This window comes from Castor canadensis, chromosome 7, assembly GCF_047511655.1.
Source record: "Castor canadensis chromosome 7, mCasCan1.hap1v2, whole genome shotgun sequence".
Classification (NCBI taxonomy): domain Eukaryota; kingdom Metazoa; phylum Chordata; class Mammalia; order Rodentia; family Castoridae; genus Castor; species Castor canadensis.
In genome coordinates, this window is record NC_133392.1 from 157,914,909 (window position 1) to 157,930,932 (window position 16,024).

Genomic DNA, 16,024 nt, shown 5'->3' on the forward strand with positions numbered 1-16,024 from the left:
GTAGAGATCCATATCTGGTCAGCAGGTACTCAAGATGCTGGTGGAGGGATGACCCATGGTCATGGCTGTCTAGACATGGCCATGGCCTGAGATGGAGGAGAGACAGGGAGCAGAGAAGGGTGGGAGGTTTCACGGATGCTCAAATGAGAGTGTAATCACCAGGTGTCTTTTCCTGCTTGCTCTCATCTCCCGGCTGGGGTTGTTTGGGAGGAAACGAGCGTCCCTCTTCTCCCAGGAGCCACCCTGATGATGCAGAAAACTATAAACTCTGATTCACCGAGGTTCTGCCTGAGGCCACACTGATGACAACAACAACAACAATACTAATACTATTAAAAAGATTTGCATAGACAGAAATTATTCCCCTGGTTAACAGCAACAAAGCCAAGAGAATCAATAGTTTGTCATCCAGTGGCTATGCAGAGTAGGCAACTTGTGCCTGCAGAAGGTTCCAGCACTGGGGCTGGTGGTGGGATGGGATGAGAAGGTTCGTCCTCTGCCCGGTGTGAGAGGGAGGTAAGAGGGAGGCTGGAGAGTCAGTAGGCTGCTTCTATTCACTGCAGGTGGGTCTGGGAGACTGCTTGGGGTGCACATTTCCTGGAAAAAGAAAATGGTAGACTAAACAACTCCTAGAGCCAGGCTGGCCCTGGCCAACCCCAGGGAGAGCAGGGAGACACCCAATCACATGTGAAGGGGAGGGGCTCGATGTGTATGTGGAGTGTGTACTGGACTGGGTTTCCCAAAGGCAGAGTCTGTGCTGCAGGGCTTGGTCTAGACCTTGGGCTTGCTGAATGAGTGAATGACCGAACACATGGATGAGCAAATGGCCAGGACTGGTTTGGAATGGCTCCCTTCCCTAACTCTGCTAGGAACATGGCACAGAACAGAAGGCTTAGCAGAGGAGAGTGGGATCGGGGGTGGCGGGGTGTGGGTGGGAGGTAGGGCTGAGAGCCAAGAACCCAAGCTGGAAGATGTGGACTCTTTGCCAATGGGGGCCTGTGAAGGTCAAATGAGAGAGTAGAGGTGGGTAGCATCCCTGGGTGGGGTGCAAACTGGTGTTCTTGAAATTTAGCAAATGAGGAACCCCTCTCTGCAAGCAGGGATAGAGGGGAATTATTGCAACTTGATGAAAATGAATCACAAAAGCCCACAGCTACCATAAATTTAATGCAGAATGACTGAATGCTTTTGTGCAGGAATGGGGTGGGGCATCTGCCTTTACCACCCTCATCCTACATAGCAGAGGGAGTGCTAAGGCACGGGGAGGATTAAAAGGCACACAGGCTGGCCAAGAAGAACTGCACTGGCTCTGCAGATGACATGATTGCTTACACAGGAAATCCCAAGGAACCCACAAAAGAATCACCTAGAACTAATAAGTGATTCAGCAAAGTTTCAGGAGACAAGATCAACTCATTTCTATATAAAATAACAAATGTAGAAAACGAAATAAAAAAACACAACACCATTTATAATAGCTCCAAAGAAAATGAAATTCCAAAGCAGACATTCACAAAATGTGTACAGGATCTGCTAAAATTACAAAATGCAGATGAGTGAAATCTGAGAAGACCAAATAAATGAAGAGACATGCTTTGTTCATGGATGACAGATCCAATGTAGTGAACATGTCAATTCTCTCAAATTTATCAATGAGCTGTGCAATTTGTATCAAAACCAAAGCTTCTCTCTCTCTCTCTCTCTCTCTCTCTCTCTCTCTCTCTCTCTCTCCCTCTCTTTCTCTTTCTCATATTTTTACCCCCTCCTTTGGTAACCCAGGCTGGCCTTGAACTCATGATCCTCTGGGCTCAGCCTCTAGATTGCTTGGATATAGGTGTGTGCCACAGAAATAATAACTTATATGGAACAACACAGACTGTAGAATACCTATAAGAATCTTGACAAAGAATTTAGGATGACGCCCTCTGCCTGGAGTGGGGCTGACTGTAGAAAGACAGAGACAGTGGGATATTGAAGGAGGGACAGACAAGTAGACCAATGGAACAGAATACAGAACCCAAAATTAGCCCCACACAAATAGGATCGACTTAATTTTGACAAAGGTCCAAAAGCAATTAAATGGAGGAAGGATAATCTTTTTAACAAATGTAGTTATAGCAATTGGACAGCCATAGGTTAAAAAACAGAAACAATCCCCCAAAAGGTACTTCAATCCAAACCTCAGACCTTATGCAAAAATGAACTAAGGCTGGGTACTGGTGACTCACGCCTATAATCCTAGCTAATCAAGAGGCAGAGATCAGGAGGATCGTGGTTCGAAGCCAGCCCTTGCAAATAGTTCTTGGGATTCTATCTCAAAAAAAACCCTTTACAAAAAAGGGCTGGTGGAGTGACTCAAGGTGAAGGCCCTGAGTTCAAACCCCATTTTACATACACACACACACACACACACGCACACACGCACACATGCACACGCGCACACACACACACACACACACAAAGAACTAAGACTGGATCATGGACTTAAGTGGAAAAAATACAAAACTTTTAGTAAAAGCATAAAAGAAAACACTTGGGATTTAGCATAGTCAACTTGATGCGAAAAGCGTGGTCTATAAAAGGGAAAATTGATAAACTGGGCCTCATCACCATTACCACTTTTTATTCTACAAAAGCCAATGTGAAAAGAATGCAAAGACAAGCTACAGACCAGAAGAAAATATTTGCAAATCACATATCCAGCAATGGACTAGTTTATAAAATATATAAGGAACAGTAAAACCGTCAAGGAATTCAGCTAAGAACGGGCAACAGACACAAATCAACATTTTACCAAAGATGATGTACAGCTGGAAACGAGCTCATAGAAGACATTCAACATCAGGAGATTCAATGTAAGCCACAGTCAGACATCACCACACCCCAACCAGAACATCCCAGAGCACAGCGAAAGCATCAAATGCTGACAAGGATGTGGAGAAGCTGGACCTGGAGATTGAACTCATGGCCTCAAGGTTGCCAGGCCATACTCCCAGTCCTTTTACTTTTGGTTGTTTTTCAGATAGGGTTCTCATGCTTTGTCCAGGACAGCCTCAGACCACAGTCCTCCCACCTCTGCCTCCTGACTAGCTGGGATTACAGGTGTTTAACACCATGCCTGGCCCCAGTTTGGCAATTTCTTATAAAAACTGCACATGCAATTATCAAACAACCTAGCAGTCTCATTGTTGGGCATTTATCCTAGAGAAAAAAAAATACTATGTTTACATAAAAGCCTGCTCATGATGTACGGGGCACCTTCATTTCTCAAAGTGTTACCGTTGGGGGAAACAGGTTATGATAGGAATTTCTCTCTGTTATTTCTTACAACTGTATCTGAATCTACAATTATCTTAACAAAATTTCCAATTAAAACGGAGGAAGGGAGAGGAACATTGCCATTTAATTTTGCCAAATAAGTCGTTAAGAACAATCATCTCATTTTCTGTCACCACACTTTCATAAAAGAAAGGACATGTGACATGTAATAAAGGCTGGAAGATCGTGGTTTCAGAATAAAGAACAGTCCTTCTGAAAGGAACGCTTGGCTTATGGAAAAGCTCACTGCATTAAAAAAAAAAAAAAATCTCCCTCGTTTCCCCCCAAGACTGATGAGAACTGTATCACAAACTACAGGAATTTGAGCCACAATATCCGGTACTGGCTAGTTAAATACTATTGGGAAGGTGGTGTGTGTGTGTATGTCTGTCTGTCTGGAGGGGGTTTTGTGGTGTCCCAGGGAAGGTTGGTCTGGGTGCAGGCGGTGATGGGGAGTGAGGGTTGGGGGAGGATCCAGGGCCTTTCTTGGGCTGGAGGGACCAGACACCACCTCCTCTCCCGCCCTCTACAGCAAGCGTGTGGCTCCTTGGGGCCTCAGTGTGGCAGCCTGGGATGGCAGGGCCTGCTGAGGCAAAGCCCCCAGCTGTGAGTGTTCCCCAGCTTGGTGCCTGGTGAGATGTCCTTCGAGCCTTTGGAGTGGACAGGTCATAGGTACTCCTTCACCCCGGGGGGAGGGCTCCCTCTCAGCTGGACCCTTCCCATGACAGACCCACATCTGTCCTGGGACACATGTGATAAATATGGCCCAGTGTGACTGGAACCCCATGCTGTGCCCACCAGAACCACCTCCCGGCCAAGGAGCTCCCAATCAGCAATTCTGTGGGGACCTCACCTGGTGCCTGGAGGCTAACGGAGCGACTCCCACTTCCACCTCATTCCACGTGGATGGAGATTAGGTTTTGCTGAGTCAGCGTGAGGCACCATTGCGGCTCCCTGGCAGCCTGAATCTGCTCAAGGGATGAAGCCCTACACCCTAGTCAGACACCCTTGAGCACAGGGCATGGCTTTGTGGGCACTTTCCTTGGGTGGACTGTGGTGTGGTCCAGAGGCAGGACCAGCCCCTCATGTCTTCAGATGGAATGATGGCAGGCACAATGATGGGGGTGGGGCCCGAGGTGTCCCCAACAGCATAGGGCCTGCTTCCCTCATTCGCATATGAAAAGCCATCTTGGAGAAAGTGATAATTCTGTCTTTGCAGGTGGGGCTCAGAGCCCTAGATGCTGAGCAGGGGCTGAGCAAATTTCCTAAATGTAACGTGTATTGCTTCATCCAAGCAAGTGACCTTTCGATGCATGCATGCATCCATCCATCCATCCACTCGTTCATTCATTCATTCATTCACTCAGCATCTACTGTATCCCAGGCATTAGGATGGACTCTATCAGTATGGTTATGAGCTCAGACTCTGGAACAAGACTGAGTAGGTTCAAATCCCAGCCTTGCCACTGATGACTTGTGAATTTTGTCAAGCTGCTTAACAACTCAGTGGCCCGGCTTCCTTTTCTGTAAGATGGGGATAACAACGGGGTAACCTCCTGGCAGGGGTTGAAAATTGATTTACGTGATTGATTGTATGTAAAGAGTTTGACACATTGCACGAGTTAGCCTTCAGAACGACTGAGTGTCCTCAGACCCCGGAAGACAGAGGACCAGGTACCATCCTGAACCCAGGGAAAATTACCACCAACCGACACCCGCAAACGGCATAGACGAGCAGATCCCAAAGGTCAGGGTGGGGAGATGTTTTATTTGCAAGCTTGAGCCCTGGCGTCACATACAGAGCCTCTGACTCCACAGGACAACAGCAGAGCCCAGGAGGCTGCACCTCCCCCATGCTTCTGAGGCAGTGGTCCATGGACCCCAGAGGAGCATGGGAAAGGCAAATTCCAGAGCCTGCCCAGAGGGGACGCCCCTGATTTTGAGGGAGGAGGGGAATGAGGCTGAGGAAGAGGAGGAAGAGGCGCCTAGCATGCACCTCACATGCAGTCCTGTGGCCCAGGGGGAGGCGCAGAGATGGAAACAGGGGTTCGGCATCCCCGGCCCAGGCAGTGGGAATGACAGTGGTGGCTCAGGAAGGAGGAGTACAGTGAGACACAGAAAAAGATTCCCTGGCTCAGGAACTTTGCAGGGAGACATACAAAGCCCCTAGAAGTCCCATTCTCCAGCTCCAAGGATCTCAGACAACTCAAAGGGGCTTCTTGGCTGCCTTCCCGCCTGAGAGCTCCAGGTGTGCAGAGCTCCCTCTGCCAGGAACCTGGCAGGTGGCTATGCAGGAGAGCCACCTGCACAGTGCCACAAGCAGGATCTGCCCTCCCAGAAACCTGGATAAAACCCCCCACCCCATCTGTCTTAGCCCTGCCCACCTACCAAGGCCTCAGGGAGACAGGTGAGGGCCCCCAAACTCCTGCTCACTAGTGTGGAGCTCCATATGGGCAGCAGGACACCTCAGGCTCCTCGTCTTGCAAACAAGCATTGATGATTTGAGAAGCCTCTTATGAGAACATCAGTGCACAATCTCAAACCTCTCCCTGTTCTGTTTTGTCCATCCCTAGAATGGAATGGACACGATATTCTCTCTCTGATAGGGTGCACCACTGGAAATATGTGTTGGTTGGTCTGACCTCGAAGGTTTGAGGACAAGCCCCAGACAGCAGACCTCTCCCTCCCCACCAGCTCATCTGGAACCACCCACTCAGGAATTCACCCAAGCTCTGCTTGAGTCTTCACATCCTTTTTACTTTGGCCTCCATAGGGCGTGATAAGATGGAAAGGGATAAAGCACACAGCAGTACTTCCTAAACAGAGTCAGCACACCACTCGCAGCAACGGAGCTCACATTTACCCGCACCTACCGAGCACCAGCCTTTGTGCCCGGCCCTGCTGTCCTCACCATCACTCAGGACAGGATTATTACACCCATTTCACAGGTGGGGGGTGGTGCTTCAGGAAATTATAACGCTTGGCCAAGGTCACAGGTAGAATTGGACCCAAAGCTTTCTCTGCTATGAGGAAGAAGTCTCCCATGACCCAGCAATGCTGTGTCTAGGAATTTATCCCAAGGGATTAAGCAGCCCAACACAGAAGGATAATTACAGGGACACTAGTTTAATTGTGAATAATTAGGAATAATAAAATGTCCAACAATCAGAGATGGATTAGAGAAATTATGGCATGTTTGTGGAATGGAATATAATGTGACCATTAAGAAGGATTGAACAGATCTGCGCCTGAGAAGATACTCATGGGAGGTCACTTAGAGAAAAAAGCAGATTATAAGATAGCAGTATCTAATATGAGCATATTTAGTTCCATCCTTAAAGATAGCTTAGGAGTTCATATACTAAATTTTTTGGGGGGGGCCAGAGGATACTGGGGTTTGAACTCACAGCCTCATGTTCGCTAGGCAGGTGCTCTACTGAGCCATACCCCAGCCCTTTTATTTTGCTTTAATTATTTTTGAGTTAGTGCACAGTCTGGTTTTGAGTTAGTGCACAGTCTGGTTAGTGCACAGTCTGGTTAGTGCACAGTCTCGAGTTTTTGCACAGTCTGGTGTCAGACCAAGATCTTCCTATCAATGCTTCCCACGTAGCTGGGATCACAGGCATGCACCACTACTCCTGGCTTCTTTGTTGAGACAGGATCTTGCAAAGTTTTTGCTGGGTCTGGCCTTGAACCATGATCCTCCTGACGTCCACCTTCTAAGTAGCTGGGGTTGCAGGCATGAGCCGCCACACATGGCTTCATGAAATTTTTCTATCCTTTTCCTTTTTGTTGGTTGATTTCTAAACATGGGCATCCAATTTTCTAATTGTCCTAATTAGAAAATCATAATTGGATTATGTCCATTTTACAAAGAAGACACCACCAAGGATGCTGTCTGTGCCAGCAGACAGGGCTTGCTTTCATTTGTCTGGGAACAAGTACCACCTCTTTTTGAGTGATTCCCTTGCCCTATACTATGGGCAGTGAGAAGTTCTGTGATACTCAGTGGCCCTCTGTGGTCCCCTGGGATGGAATGGGCTGGGGTCCCTCTCCTTTTCCCTGGTTTCCTTGGGGAGAGGAAAAAAACAATACAGAATCCTGAGCTGGGTGAACAGGAAGCAGCTTCAGGGAGCCATCTGGTCTACCCTCTTTCCCTACTCCAGATGCTCCTCTGTCCATCCTTAGTGGCACCCAAAGGCCCAGCACTGAGGAGGCTGAGGCTGCGCCTGCGCCTGGAGGAAACTCCTCCCACCTGGGGAGGGGTGAGGGGGTTCTGGAACCCACCAAGGAGATGGTGGCCTCCACTGCCCCCATGGCCCCTGTCTCCCCCCAGCTCCCAATTCCACAGTGTGTCTCCAACAGGAGGCTTTGGGACAGCAGAACAATTTAATTCCTATTACAGTATAAAAATTAATAACATTAAAATGTCATGATCATCCCATACTAATTAAGCATCTAATGAATAATTAGCTGTGGGCACATCTGACATTTTTGGTCATTAATCTGAGCAAGTGTTTTAAGTTCCAAACAAAACCCCTCTGTGGCAGAGCTTGCGACTTCGTGTTAAGTGGTAGAGACTTACAAAGTCAGCATGCCTTCCCAGCCGTGGGGAGGCTGGTGTGGGGAGCAGGTGGAGTACCCTGCAGGGGCCCTCCTCACTGCCCAGGGCTGGGTTGGGAGGCTGGCCCGCCTGGGAAGCTCCACAGGTACAGGGTGATGTGGGGGCACCCTTCTCCTGAGTCCAGGGTCTGAGCAGCAGGCTCCACATGCCTGTCCCCACCCCTTGGTTGAAATTAGGTCAGGCCCTTGTTTGGAGCTCATGTACCTCTGGCCAGGTGCCCTCTGGTCCTGTTAAGTGCCTGAAATAAAGGAAAGAGCCTTGGTATGTCTTAGCTAAAGTGTGGGTCCTCAACAAAAGGAACTTGGGATCTGTGTAAGGCTCTTACAGAGGTCAGCTAAAGGGGGTGAGGGCACCCCTGGACTTTGGACCTGGTCTCGCCATTTTCTCTTAGTGCTTCTCACTTCAAGATGAGCTGGGTGGGTGGAGCGGGGCATGTGTGAGAAACCATTCTTGTGAAGAGGTAGTCCCCAGTGCCAGCAAGAACACTGACCTGGGTTTAAACCTAATGGTTGCCAGAGCCAAGCTGGGTGAACACCCATGCTGACTGTGCCTTTGCAATAGTTGATGAACTCTGGGCTAAGTATTTAAATATTTAAACCCATGAGGAAATGGAGCACACAGAGAGAGGTAAAAGTGACTCACCTGAAGTCATACAACTGGAGAGCAGCAGCACCCAGGTGGGGACCCAGCAGTTTGGTGCCATAGTTCACAATTTTGATACCTGGAGTCACCCCAGGTAGAGGGAGCCTGTAAGGATGGCCTGGGCTCTGAATGCTGAGCAGAAAGCAACAGACATGTCGTTCTTCTGGTCTTTTCTCCAGGACTGTCTCAAAACCCAGTCACACATATACCTAGCTAGTGTGCTCTGCAGCTAATGACAGGGGTCCTGAGCAAGACCTCCTCAGACCCCCGGAATGCACTGGTCTGTTGGACATCTGCCACTGAGGTGGCCCGTGGGAGGATGATTCTTCTCCTCCTGCTGTCCACTCACACCCTAGTGGGCTGGGCGGGAGCTTCCTTGCCTCTGTTCACAGCCCTCTGGAGCACCACTCCTGTCTGTGGTTCTACTGTCAATAAATGTACCCTTGCTACTTCCGCGTGTTTTCTATAAATCTTTGTTCAATTCACCAAGAATTGAACACATGACTGAGAAGAGCCCAAGACCCGCCCCTCCACCAGGTTTTTACCCCTCTCCCCCACTGACGGTATCACTTCACACGCCGCATAATGACATTTTGTCAATGACAGACCACATATACAATGATGGCTAGCTCACAGCCCAGCTACAGAACAGGCTACAACATTTAGGTTTGTGTAAGTACTCTCTGTGACATTGGCACAGTGACAAAAGCACCTAATGGCATACTTCTCAGAACATGTCCTATAATTATGGGATGCACGATAATAACTGACTTCTCACATCCATTGATAGTTCGGGCCATCTCCTGGCTCCAGTGCGAGCTGAGGGCACAAGCAGTGACGTCTGCACGTTTCAGACACTCTGACAGTGACAGTGGCAGAGCAGCTGCTCAGAAGTGCTTCTGAGTGAGTGAATGAAAACCACTGTCACGTGTTGACAGCTTGTGCACCGCCTGGGAAAGGGCTCAGCTCCTTCCAGGCAGGGAGGCTCCAAACAAGCCGGTGATTCCCAAGTCTGTATCAGAAATCCAGCAAGTTCAGAGAAAATGGAGGACAGAGTGCCTTCCCCATGGGCCAGGCTTCCTCTGGCCTGTGTTCTCCCAAGGTCAAGTGTGTCACACACTTCCTCTGCCAATCTGAGCTTGGGGCTAAGAGAACCACCAGCTTCACAGTCTCGGCACAGAGAGCCGGGGGCTCTGCCATGGGAAGGGAAGGGCCTGGCCAGGCTCTAGGGAAAGGGAAGGGAGGGAGCCTCGCTAGACCTTTGGGGTCTGGTTTTGAGGACCTGGTTTTGAGGATCCTGCCTGCTTAGGTCAGGATCTGCAGAGAGGAGCTCCAGAACCCCACATGGCTCACTCCCCTCTCCTGGGTCCAGATGTCTCCCAGATGTCATGGTAACAGAGGGACAGCACAGACACATCTCAGTGGTGCCCAAAACCCTGCTCCTTTGGGGCTGTGCTCCTTCATAGGAGCCTGTGTTCAATAGTGGGTTATCCTCAAATGAGAGAACCTTTAAATACTAAAGAACTTGCACTCATGGTTTCCTTTTCTTATAACAATCAACATAAGGATGGCTGTCCCCACCTCACACACAGGTGAGCGAATGGATGCCGAAGGTCACAGAGCTAAGAAGTTTGCATATCAAGTGCACGTCACACTTTAACTTGGGGCTTCCTGATTTTGAAGTCTGAGTTTTCCCCAGCGCTACCTTGGGTTTTTCTGGTTTGGCTGAAGGAAAGAGGGCTGACAACAGACCATAAAGCAGTATCCCTGCCCACCAGAAGGGTCAGCTGGGAATAAGGGCCATTGACAAGCATGCAGTCTCTGACCAGCCCTTCACAGGAGGTCAGTACTGGCTGTGGAAGGACCAAGCAGGGAAAGGAAGGTGCAGAAGGAGAACTACACAGAGGTTTCAAAGAGGGGCCACAGGAAGCTTCCAGAGCCTTCCCACAGAGGCAGCTGGGCGTGGGGTGATGGAAGGTTTGGTGAGGCTGACCTGGCAAAGGCACAGTGGTCCCCAAACCACAGGGACCCCAAGAAACACCCTCAAATAAAAGTAGGAATGATGGTGGAATGAACCAGGATGTGCGGAAGGAAGATAGGAGTCCTACAGCAAAAGGATGGAGTCCTGTTGTCCCCTGTAGGGTAAGCATAACGGGGGCCCTCATTTTATGTGACAGCTGGAGGTAAACAATGTGTAAGCCACACATTCTTGCCCCAAGGATTTCAAGGATCTTGTAGAAAATTCTCTACCCCAGTTCTAATGGATCATGAATGGTTCTGAGGCCCTAGGTGCTAAGACCTGCTCCCTCCAGTGTCTCCTTCTGTGGCTAACACTGCTTTTCATAGCCACAGTCCTAACCAGGGCAAAGGTGGCCCCCCACCCCCGCTACAGGGGAGCACATGGGCCACAGCCAGACTGGGCCGACCATCTGACTCTGGCTGTGCCCTTCCCCAACACCAGCCCGAGATCACAGAACACAGCCATCCTGGGCTCCCCTAGGTCAATTCAACCGGAATTTCTGGGACAGTGTCCAGGCATTGGGCTTCGTTTTTCATTTCATAAGCTCCTTGGGCACGAGAACTGCTGGTCTTGACTCTTACTTTTCCAAACAGGCTGCTTAATGAGAACGATTTCAAGTCCTATTGTGCCAAGTGTGGACCCTTTTTCCTACATGAAAATCAGTCTCAAAAGGTGTGGTGACACATGCCTAAGGACTCCGAGGCAGGAGGATCCCAAGTTCAAGGCCTGGGGTACACAGTGAATTTTAAGTCAGCCTGTGCTACATAGTGAAACCCTGTCTCAAAAACAAAAAATAAGGACTGAGGGTATGACTTAGGTAGAACATTCGCCTAGCAAGCATGAGGACCCCAGTACGGCAAAAAAAATTTTTCTTTAAAAGGAAAGTAGTCCAGATGTGGTGGCTCACGCCTGTTGTAATCCTAGATTCTTGGGAGGCAGTGATCAGAAGGATTGCAATTCAAGGCCATCCTCGGAGAGAGGGGGATTTGTGAGACTCCAAATCAATCAGTAAGTTGAGTATAGTAGTACACATCTGTAATCCCAGTTCCATGAAAATAGTAAACAGGAGGATCTCAGTCCAGGCCAGCCCAGACACAAAAGCAAGACTCTATTAAAAAAAAAAAAAAAACTAAAGCAGAAAGGACCAGAGGTGTAGTTTGAGTGGTAGAGCTTGTTAAAGTGCCTGTCTAGTAAGCTCAAGACCCAGAGTTCAAACTCTAGTACCACCAAAAAAAAAAAAAAAAAAAAATCAGAGTGCATTGCACCTGGTCACTGGGTTAGTGGCTTGCAGAAAGGGACCCATATAGCCTTGGAGGAGGGTTATTATTAGTATTATTCTCAGGGTGAGTTAGGAATGACAGTCAGAATGGCCTGGGGAACTCAGTGAGATGCAGGGCAGCTTCTCCCTGTTGTCTGCCGACTTGCCAGAAAGCATCCAACATGTATACATAGAAATGTCACACGAAGCCCCCTGTATAACTATTATTACTAATAAAAATGTTAAAAAGAAAAAAAAAAAGAGAGAAAGCATGCTGACCTTGCCAGCTCACGAAGGTCCTTTATGGACCATGCAGCTGGTCTGGCTGGGAGGAACGGGGCCCTGCTCTCACCCCTCACGGCAGGAGGTGGATCCCTCATATCCTGGCCTCTTGCACTGCCACAATTCTGCTGGCTGTCCCCACCTGGAGACCTGTATGGGACCCAGCCGCACAGGGTACAGTCCAAGCCTCGGGCCTCAGTGCACTTTTATGGCCAAGTTATAAACCTCTGAGAAATGGGGTTTATAATGGAAACTCTGACACCATCTAATATATAGCAGCACTCCTGGGTGCTCCCAGAATACAGCCCTAATTTATAAACCACTGAGGGATCCTGGGCCATTTTGAAACTTATAGACAATAATCCAGAAATAGAGTAAACCAGGAGGGGAAAATGGCACAAGCATCCCCGAACCATAAAGTGTGATGAGACCCACAGTTCAGAAATCAAACCAGTGTCACCATGGTTGGTTTCTGTCCTGAGTGCTGCCTTCCCTTCCCTCAGGAATGTCGCCCACCCTGGTGGAGGGGTGCAGCCAGCTGTACCTCAGCTGTATTTGCTGCGGACTGGACAGAGGAGAGAGGGGAGGAATGCTGTAACAGATCCCTTTCTCAGAAGGTTCTCATCGCCTCATTCACAGGGGTCAGTGTCCTGCCTGGGACACCCTCATCTCCAGCCTTTAGTGGGGGTTTGCACATTTCCAGCTCTCCCCTAACCCTTCAGCTGCAGAAACCAGGCAGAGGAGGGCCAGGAGGGAATTGGAAGGTACCAGTTTTCACAGCAGGGAAACAGACTTTTTGTCTCGACCTGGGATTTCTACTCTTTCGCCTTTCTCCCCTCCCTCTTCCTTCTTCCCTCTCCCTTCCTTTTCCCTCCCTCTCTTCCCTCCTCCCTCTCTTCCTTACTTCTTTCCTGCCACTTTCCATCTCTCCTCCTTCATTAATTCAACAAACTTCTTCCGCACATTTGTGCCAGGCTCAGTGCCGGGGACACAGAGGTGACCTGGGGACGAGCATGAGTGGGGGCTCCACTCGTGATTGAACAGAGCACCAAAGTGGTGTCCTCCCCCCAACTACACCATGCATCTTTCACTCTTCTTCCTGAGCATTTGGGGACTCCACAGTGATTGTCACAACTGGCAGCAAACCAGCCTCAGAACTTCCGAGGGTTGTTCTCAAACCACATCAGCCCCCATCCCAGCATCCAGAAACTCCTTAAATGCCCCTTCGGATGGGGGTGTGTGGAAAGCACTGACCCCTCCCCATGACTGGCACACCGGAGGGGCCTGCAGAGAGTCAGGGGAGTCACGGACCAGTCCTGCCCTACTTGGAGCCTGAGACTCCAGTGGAACCCAGCTCTGCCTTTTCTTGGTGAGGGGCTGCACCCCTCGGGCTCCAGCTTCCCACCTGCATGCCATGGCACAAATTACTACTTCAAAGCATTTGAGCAGATTTAATGAGATAATAACTGAAGTGCTCAGCACCCTGTCTAGGCTACAGCTAGCTGAGTGCTCCACAAGCCCCGCTGGGATTGTGAAGGTTTGTAGAAGGAACAAGTGAGCAGTACAGAGAGGGATTAGCAAAGGTCCTGGGGCATGAGCCAGCATTCAATCAACAAACATGTTGGACGGCTGCCCTGTGCTGACAGACACCGCTGTGTGACCAGACTGGGGGACAATAAGAGCAGGACCAGTTAGGAGGCTGCTATGGGCAATGGGTGCTGCCCCTCTGAGCACGTTGGTCCTCTTCATAGGGTGTGGTCAAGGTTTTGCCCTTCTACCCACGTGGCCCCAGGAGGCATCTGAGGCTGGGGCCTCAGCATCCCAGCGTGGTGCTCACCAGGGGCTGATGCTTGCAGCTCCCCTCCACCTGCCCTCCTCCCCACATTGCTGTCTTTCCAGGCTCCTCCTTGGGAAAATGCAATTTGAGTGAAGTCACTTTCAATTACTGGGAGGGAGTGCTCTGAGCCCACAAGGTATTAAGAGTGTCTGATTCCCTCCTGGGGATGTTCAGGGTCTTCCAGGGTCTTCCAGGTGCCAAAGGAGACAGGAAAAGGAAGTGGAGCTAAACACTGGAGCAGCAGAGGCTCTGATGGACCTCTGGGCTCAGCTTGAACCCCACTAGTGGGGGGGGGCAATTGCAGTCACCTCCTGCAGGGCCATTCTCCCCAAGCTGAGTGGTGAGGGCTGGCGCCCTAGCTCTGCCTCCCACACGGAGCCTGGAGAGCTGGGATGCACGAGTGTGTGCGAGGCAGTGAGAGTGTGGGGCGGGGGGCGTGCCAGGCACACAGTGGAAGTGTGTGAGTCTGAGCGAGTGTGTGCATGTGTGTGTGTGTGTGTGTGTGAACTGTGTGTGTAGTGTGCGTGTGAGTGAGTGTGTGAATTTGGGAGCGAATGAGTTTGAGTTTCACTACAAGAGTGTGACATGAGCGTGTGTGTGCACACTGGCTGGTGGCATGGGGTGGGGAGGAGAGGGTGGGTTCACTTTCTTCCCCCAGGATGCAGGCGCTGGGCCCGATCTCTTGGAACTCAGTCTGGCTCTATTCTCCCTGGCAGCACTTGGATATTTCCTGTGGCTTCTGGAATGTTCATACCATTCCCAGTTCCTGCCCCATGTCTAGATGCTGATGTACAGAGTGACCAGGGAGGCCTGTTTCCCATAAGCTGACCACTCGCTGGGCCTCCTGAGCTGTGCTTGCCTTCCCTCCTGGACTGGGCTGTTCTCTTCTCACCTGCCTACCTTCTGTTACCTTGAGCTCCTTCCCAGGCAGCCTTCACATGGAGCCCGAGAAGCTGAGAGTTGGGGAGGGAGGCCCCTCTTGGCCTTGGAGGGCAGGAGCAGCCATGTAGGAGATCCACTCACAGGGACAGGTGTGCCCACTGGGTCCCCAGCCAGGGCTTGCTGCTGTGCCCAGAAGACCCTGAGCACTGGAGCTGGGCTCAGGAAGGGCTGACTCAGGACTCAGACCTCTCTCCAGGGAGCAGGGTGAGGGTCTGGCAGACAGGACTGTGCAGACTGAGAAGACCAAGAGCAGCCTGCGGTGTCCCCTCTGCTGCCCAAGGACAATCCAAGGTTGTGTGTCAACACCTCTGCCATGCCTGAATATGCTGCTTTATTTCAGCTTTGAGTGGGCTGCCTGCTGGCCCAGCCCCTTCCTCACCTTGGCCACATGGGAGGGACACCTGCCTCCTGTCCCAGCATCACCTAGTCCACAGGACCTGCAGCCCTTGGTGGACAGGCAGCTATGACAAGTGTGTCAGCATTGATCCTGCCCCCAGAAACATCAGGGCAGGCGCAGCTCCCTCTCACCAATCCCCAGCAGTTAGCTTTAGGGATGTGGAAGGGGACATGGAAAGCCATATACTGGAGCTGGGGTTGGGCGGCATTTGTCTGTCTTATCCTCTGGACTGACACGCTTTGCCTGCTTGAACTAAGTCTGGCCAGTTCTAGCTGACCTGTCATCTGTATCCCCAGAAAGCCTCAGTCAGGTCCGGAGAGGAACATGGTGACCCATGTTGGCTTGGCGGCAGTCCTCAGACACCAGAGGGAACCCCAGCTGACTGCCCAGGGTGGGGGCACCTGTGGCATTTCCTCCTGTGTCCCATGAGCCAAAGGACCCTGGAGGCCACTCAGGCTTCCTCTCCTACCACCCCTACCACTGCCAGCTGCTGTGACACACCTGTGTGTGTATTTGGGTTCCAGGTGACAACAACTGCGCCTGGGCCCATGGGGCACCTGCACGCTTGTGCTGTGCACACCTGAGAAGGAGGAGGCCTGTTCTGCACATCCCACTGAAGGGCCCATGAACTATACTGAACCATGCTCCCAAGCGTACCTTTCTGAGAAAGGACATCCATGTCACCACAGGGAGCCCTTTTAGAA

The 16,024-nt window shown here is 50.6% G+C and overlaps 1 protein-coding gene across 18 annotated transcripts in view; it reads right to left on the bottom strand.

Annotated features, from left to right (window-relative positions):
* Positions 1–16,024, bottom strand: part of Camta1 (calmodulin binding transcription activator 1) — an 826,483-nt gene that overhangs the window by 196,007 nt on the left and 614,452 nt on the right. The window contains exon 6 of one of the 18 annotated variants that reach the window (XM_074081473.1): positions 379–597. The exons of the other annotated variants lie outside the window; for them this stretch is intronic. Within the exon in view, the coding sequence (XP_073937574.1) occupies positions 394–597 (204 nt within the window). The 3' untranslated portion in view covers positions 379–393. Of the gene's footprint in view, positions 1–378; positions 598–16,024 lie in introns of those variants that run through there. 18 annotated transcript variants of the gene reach the window in all.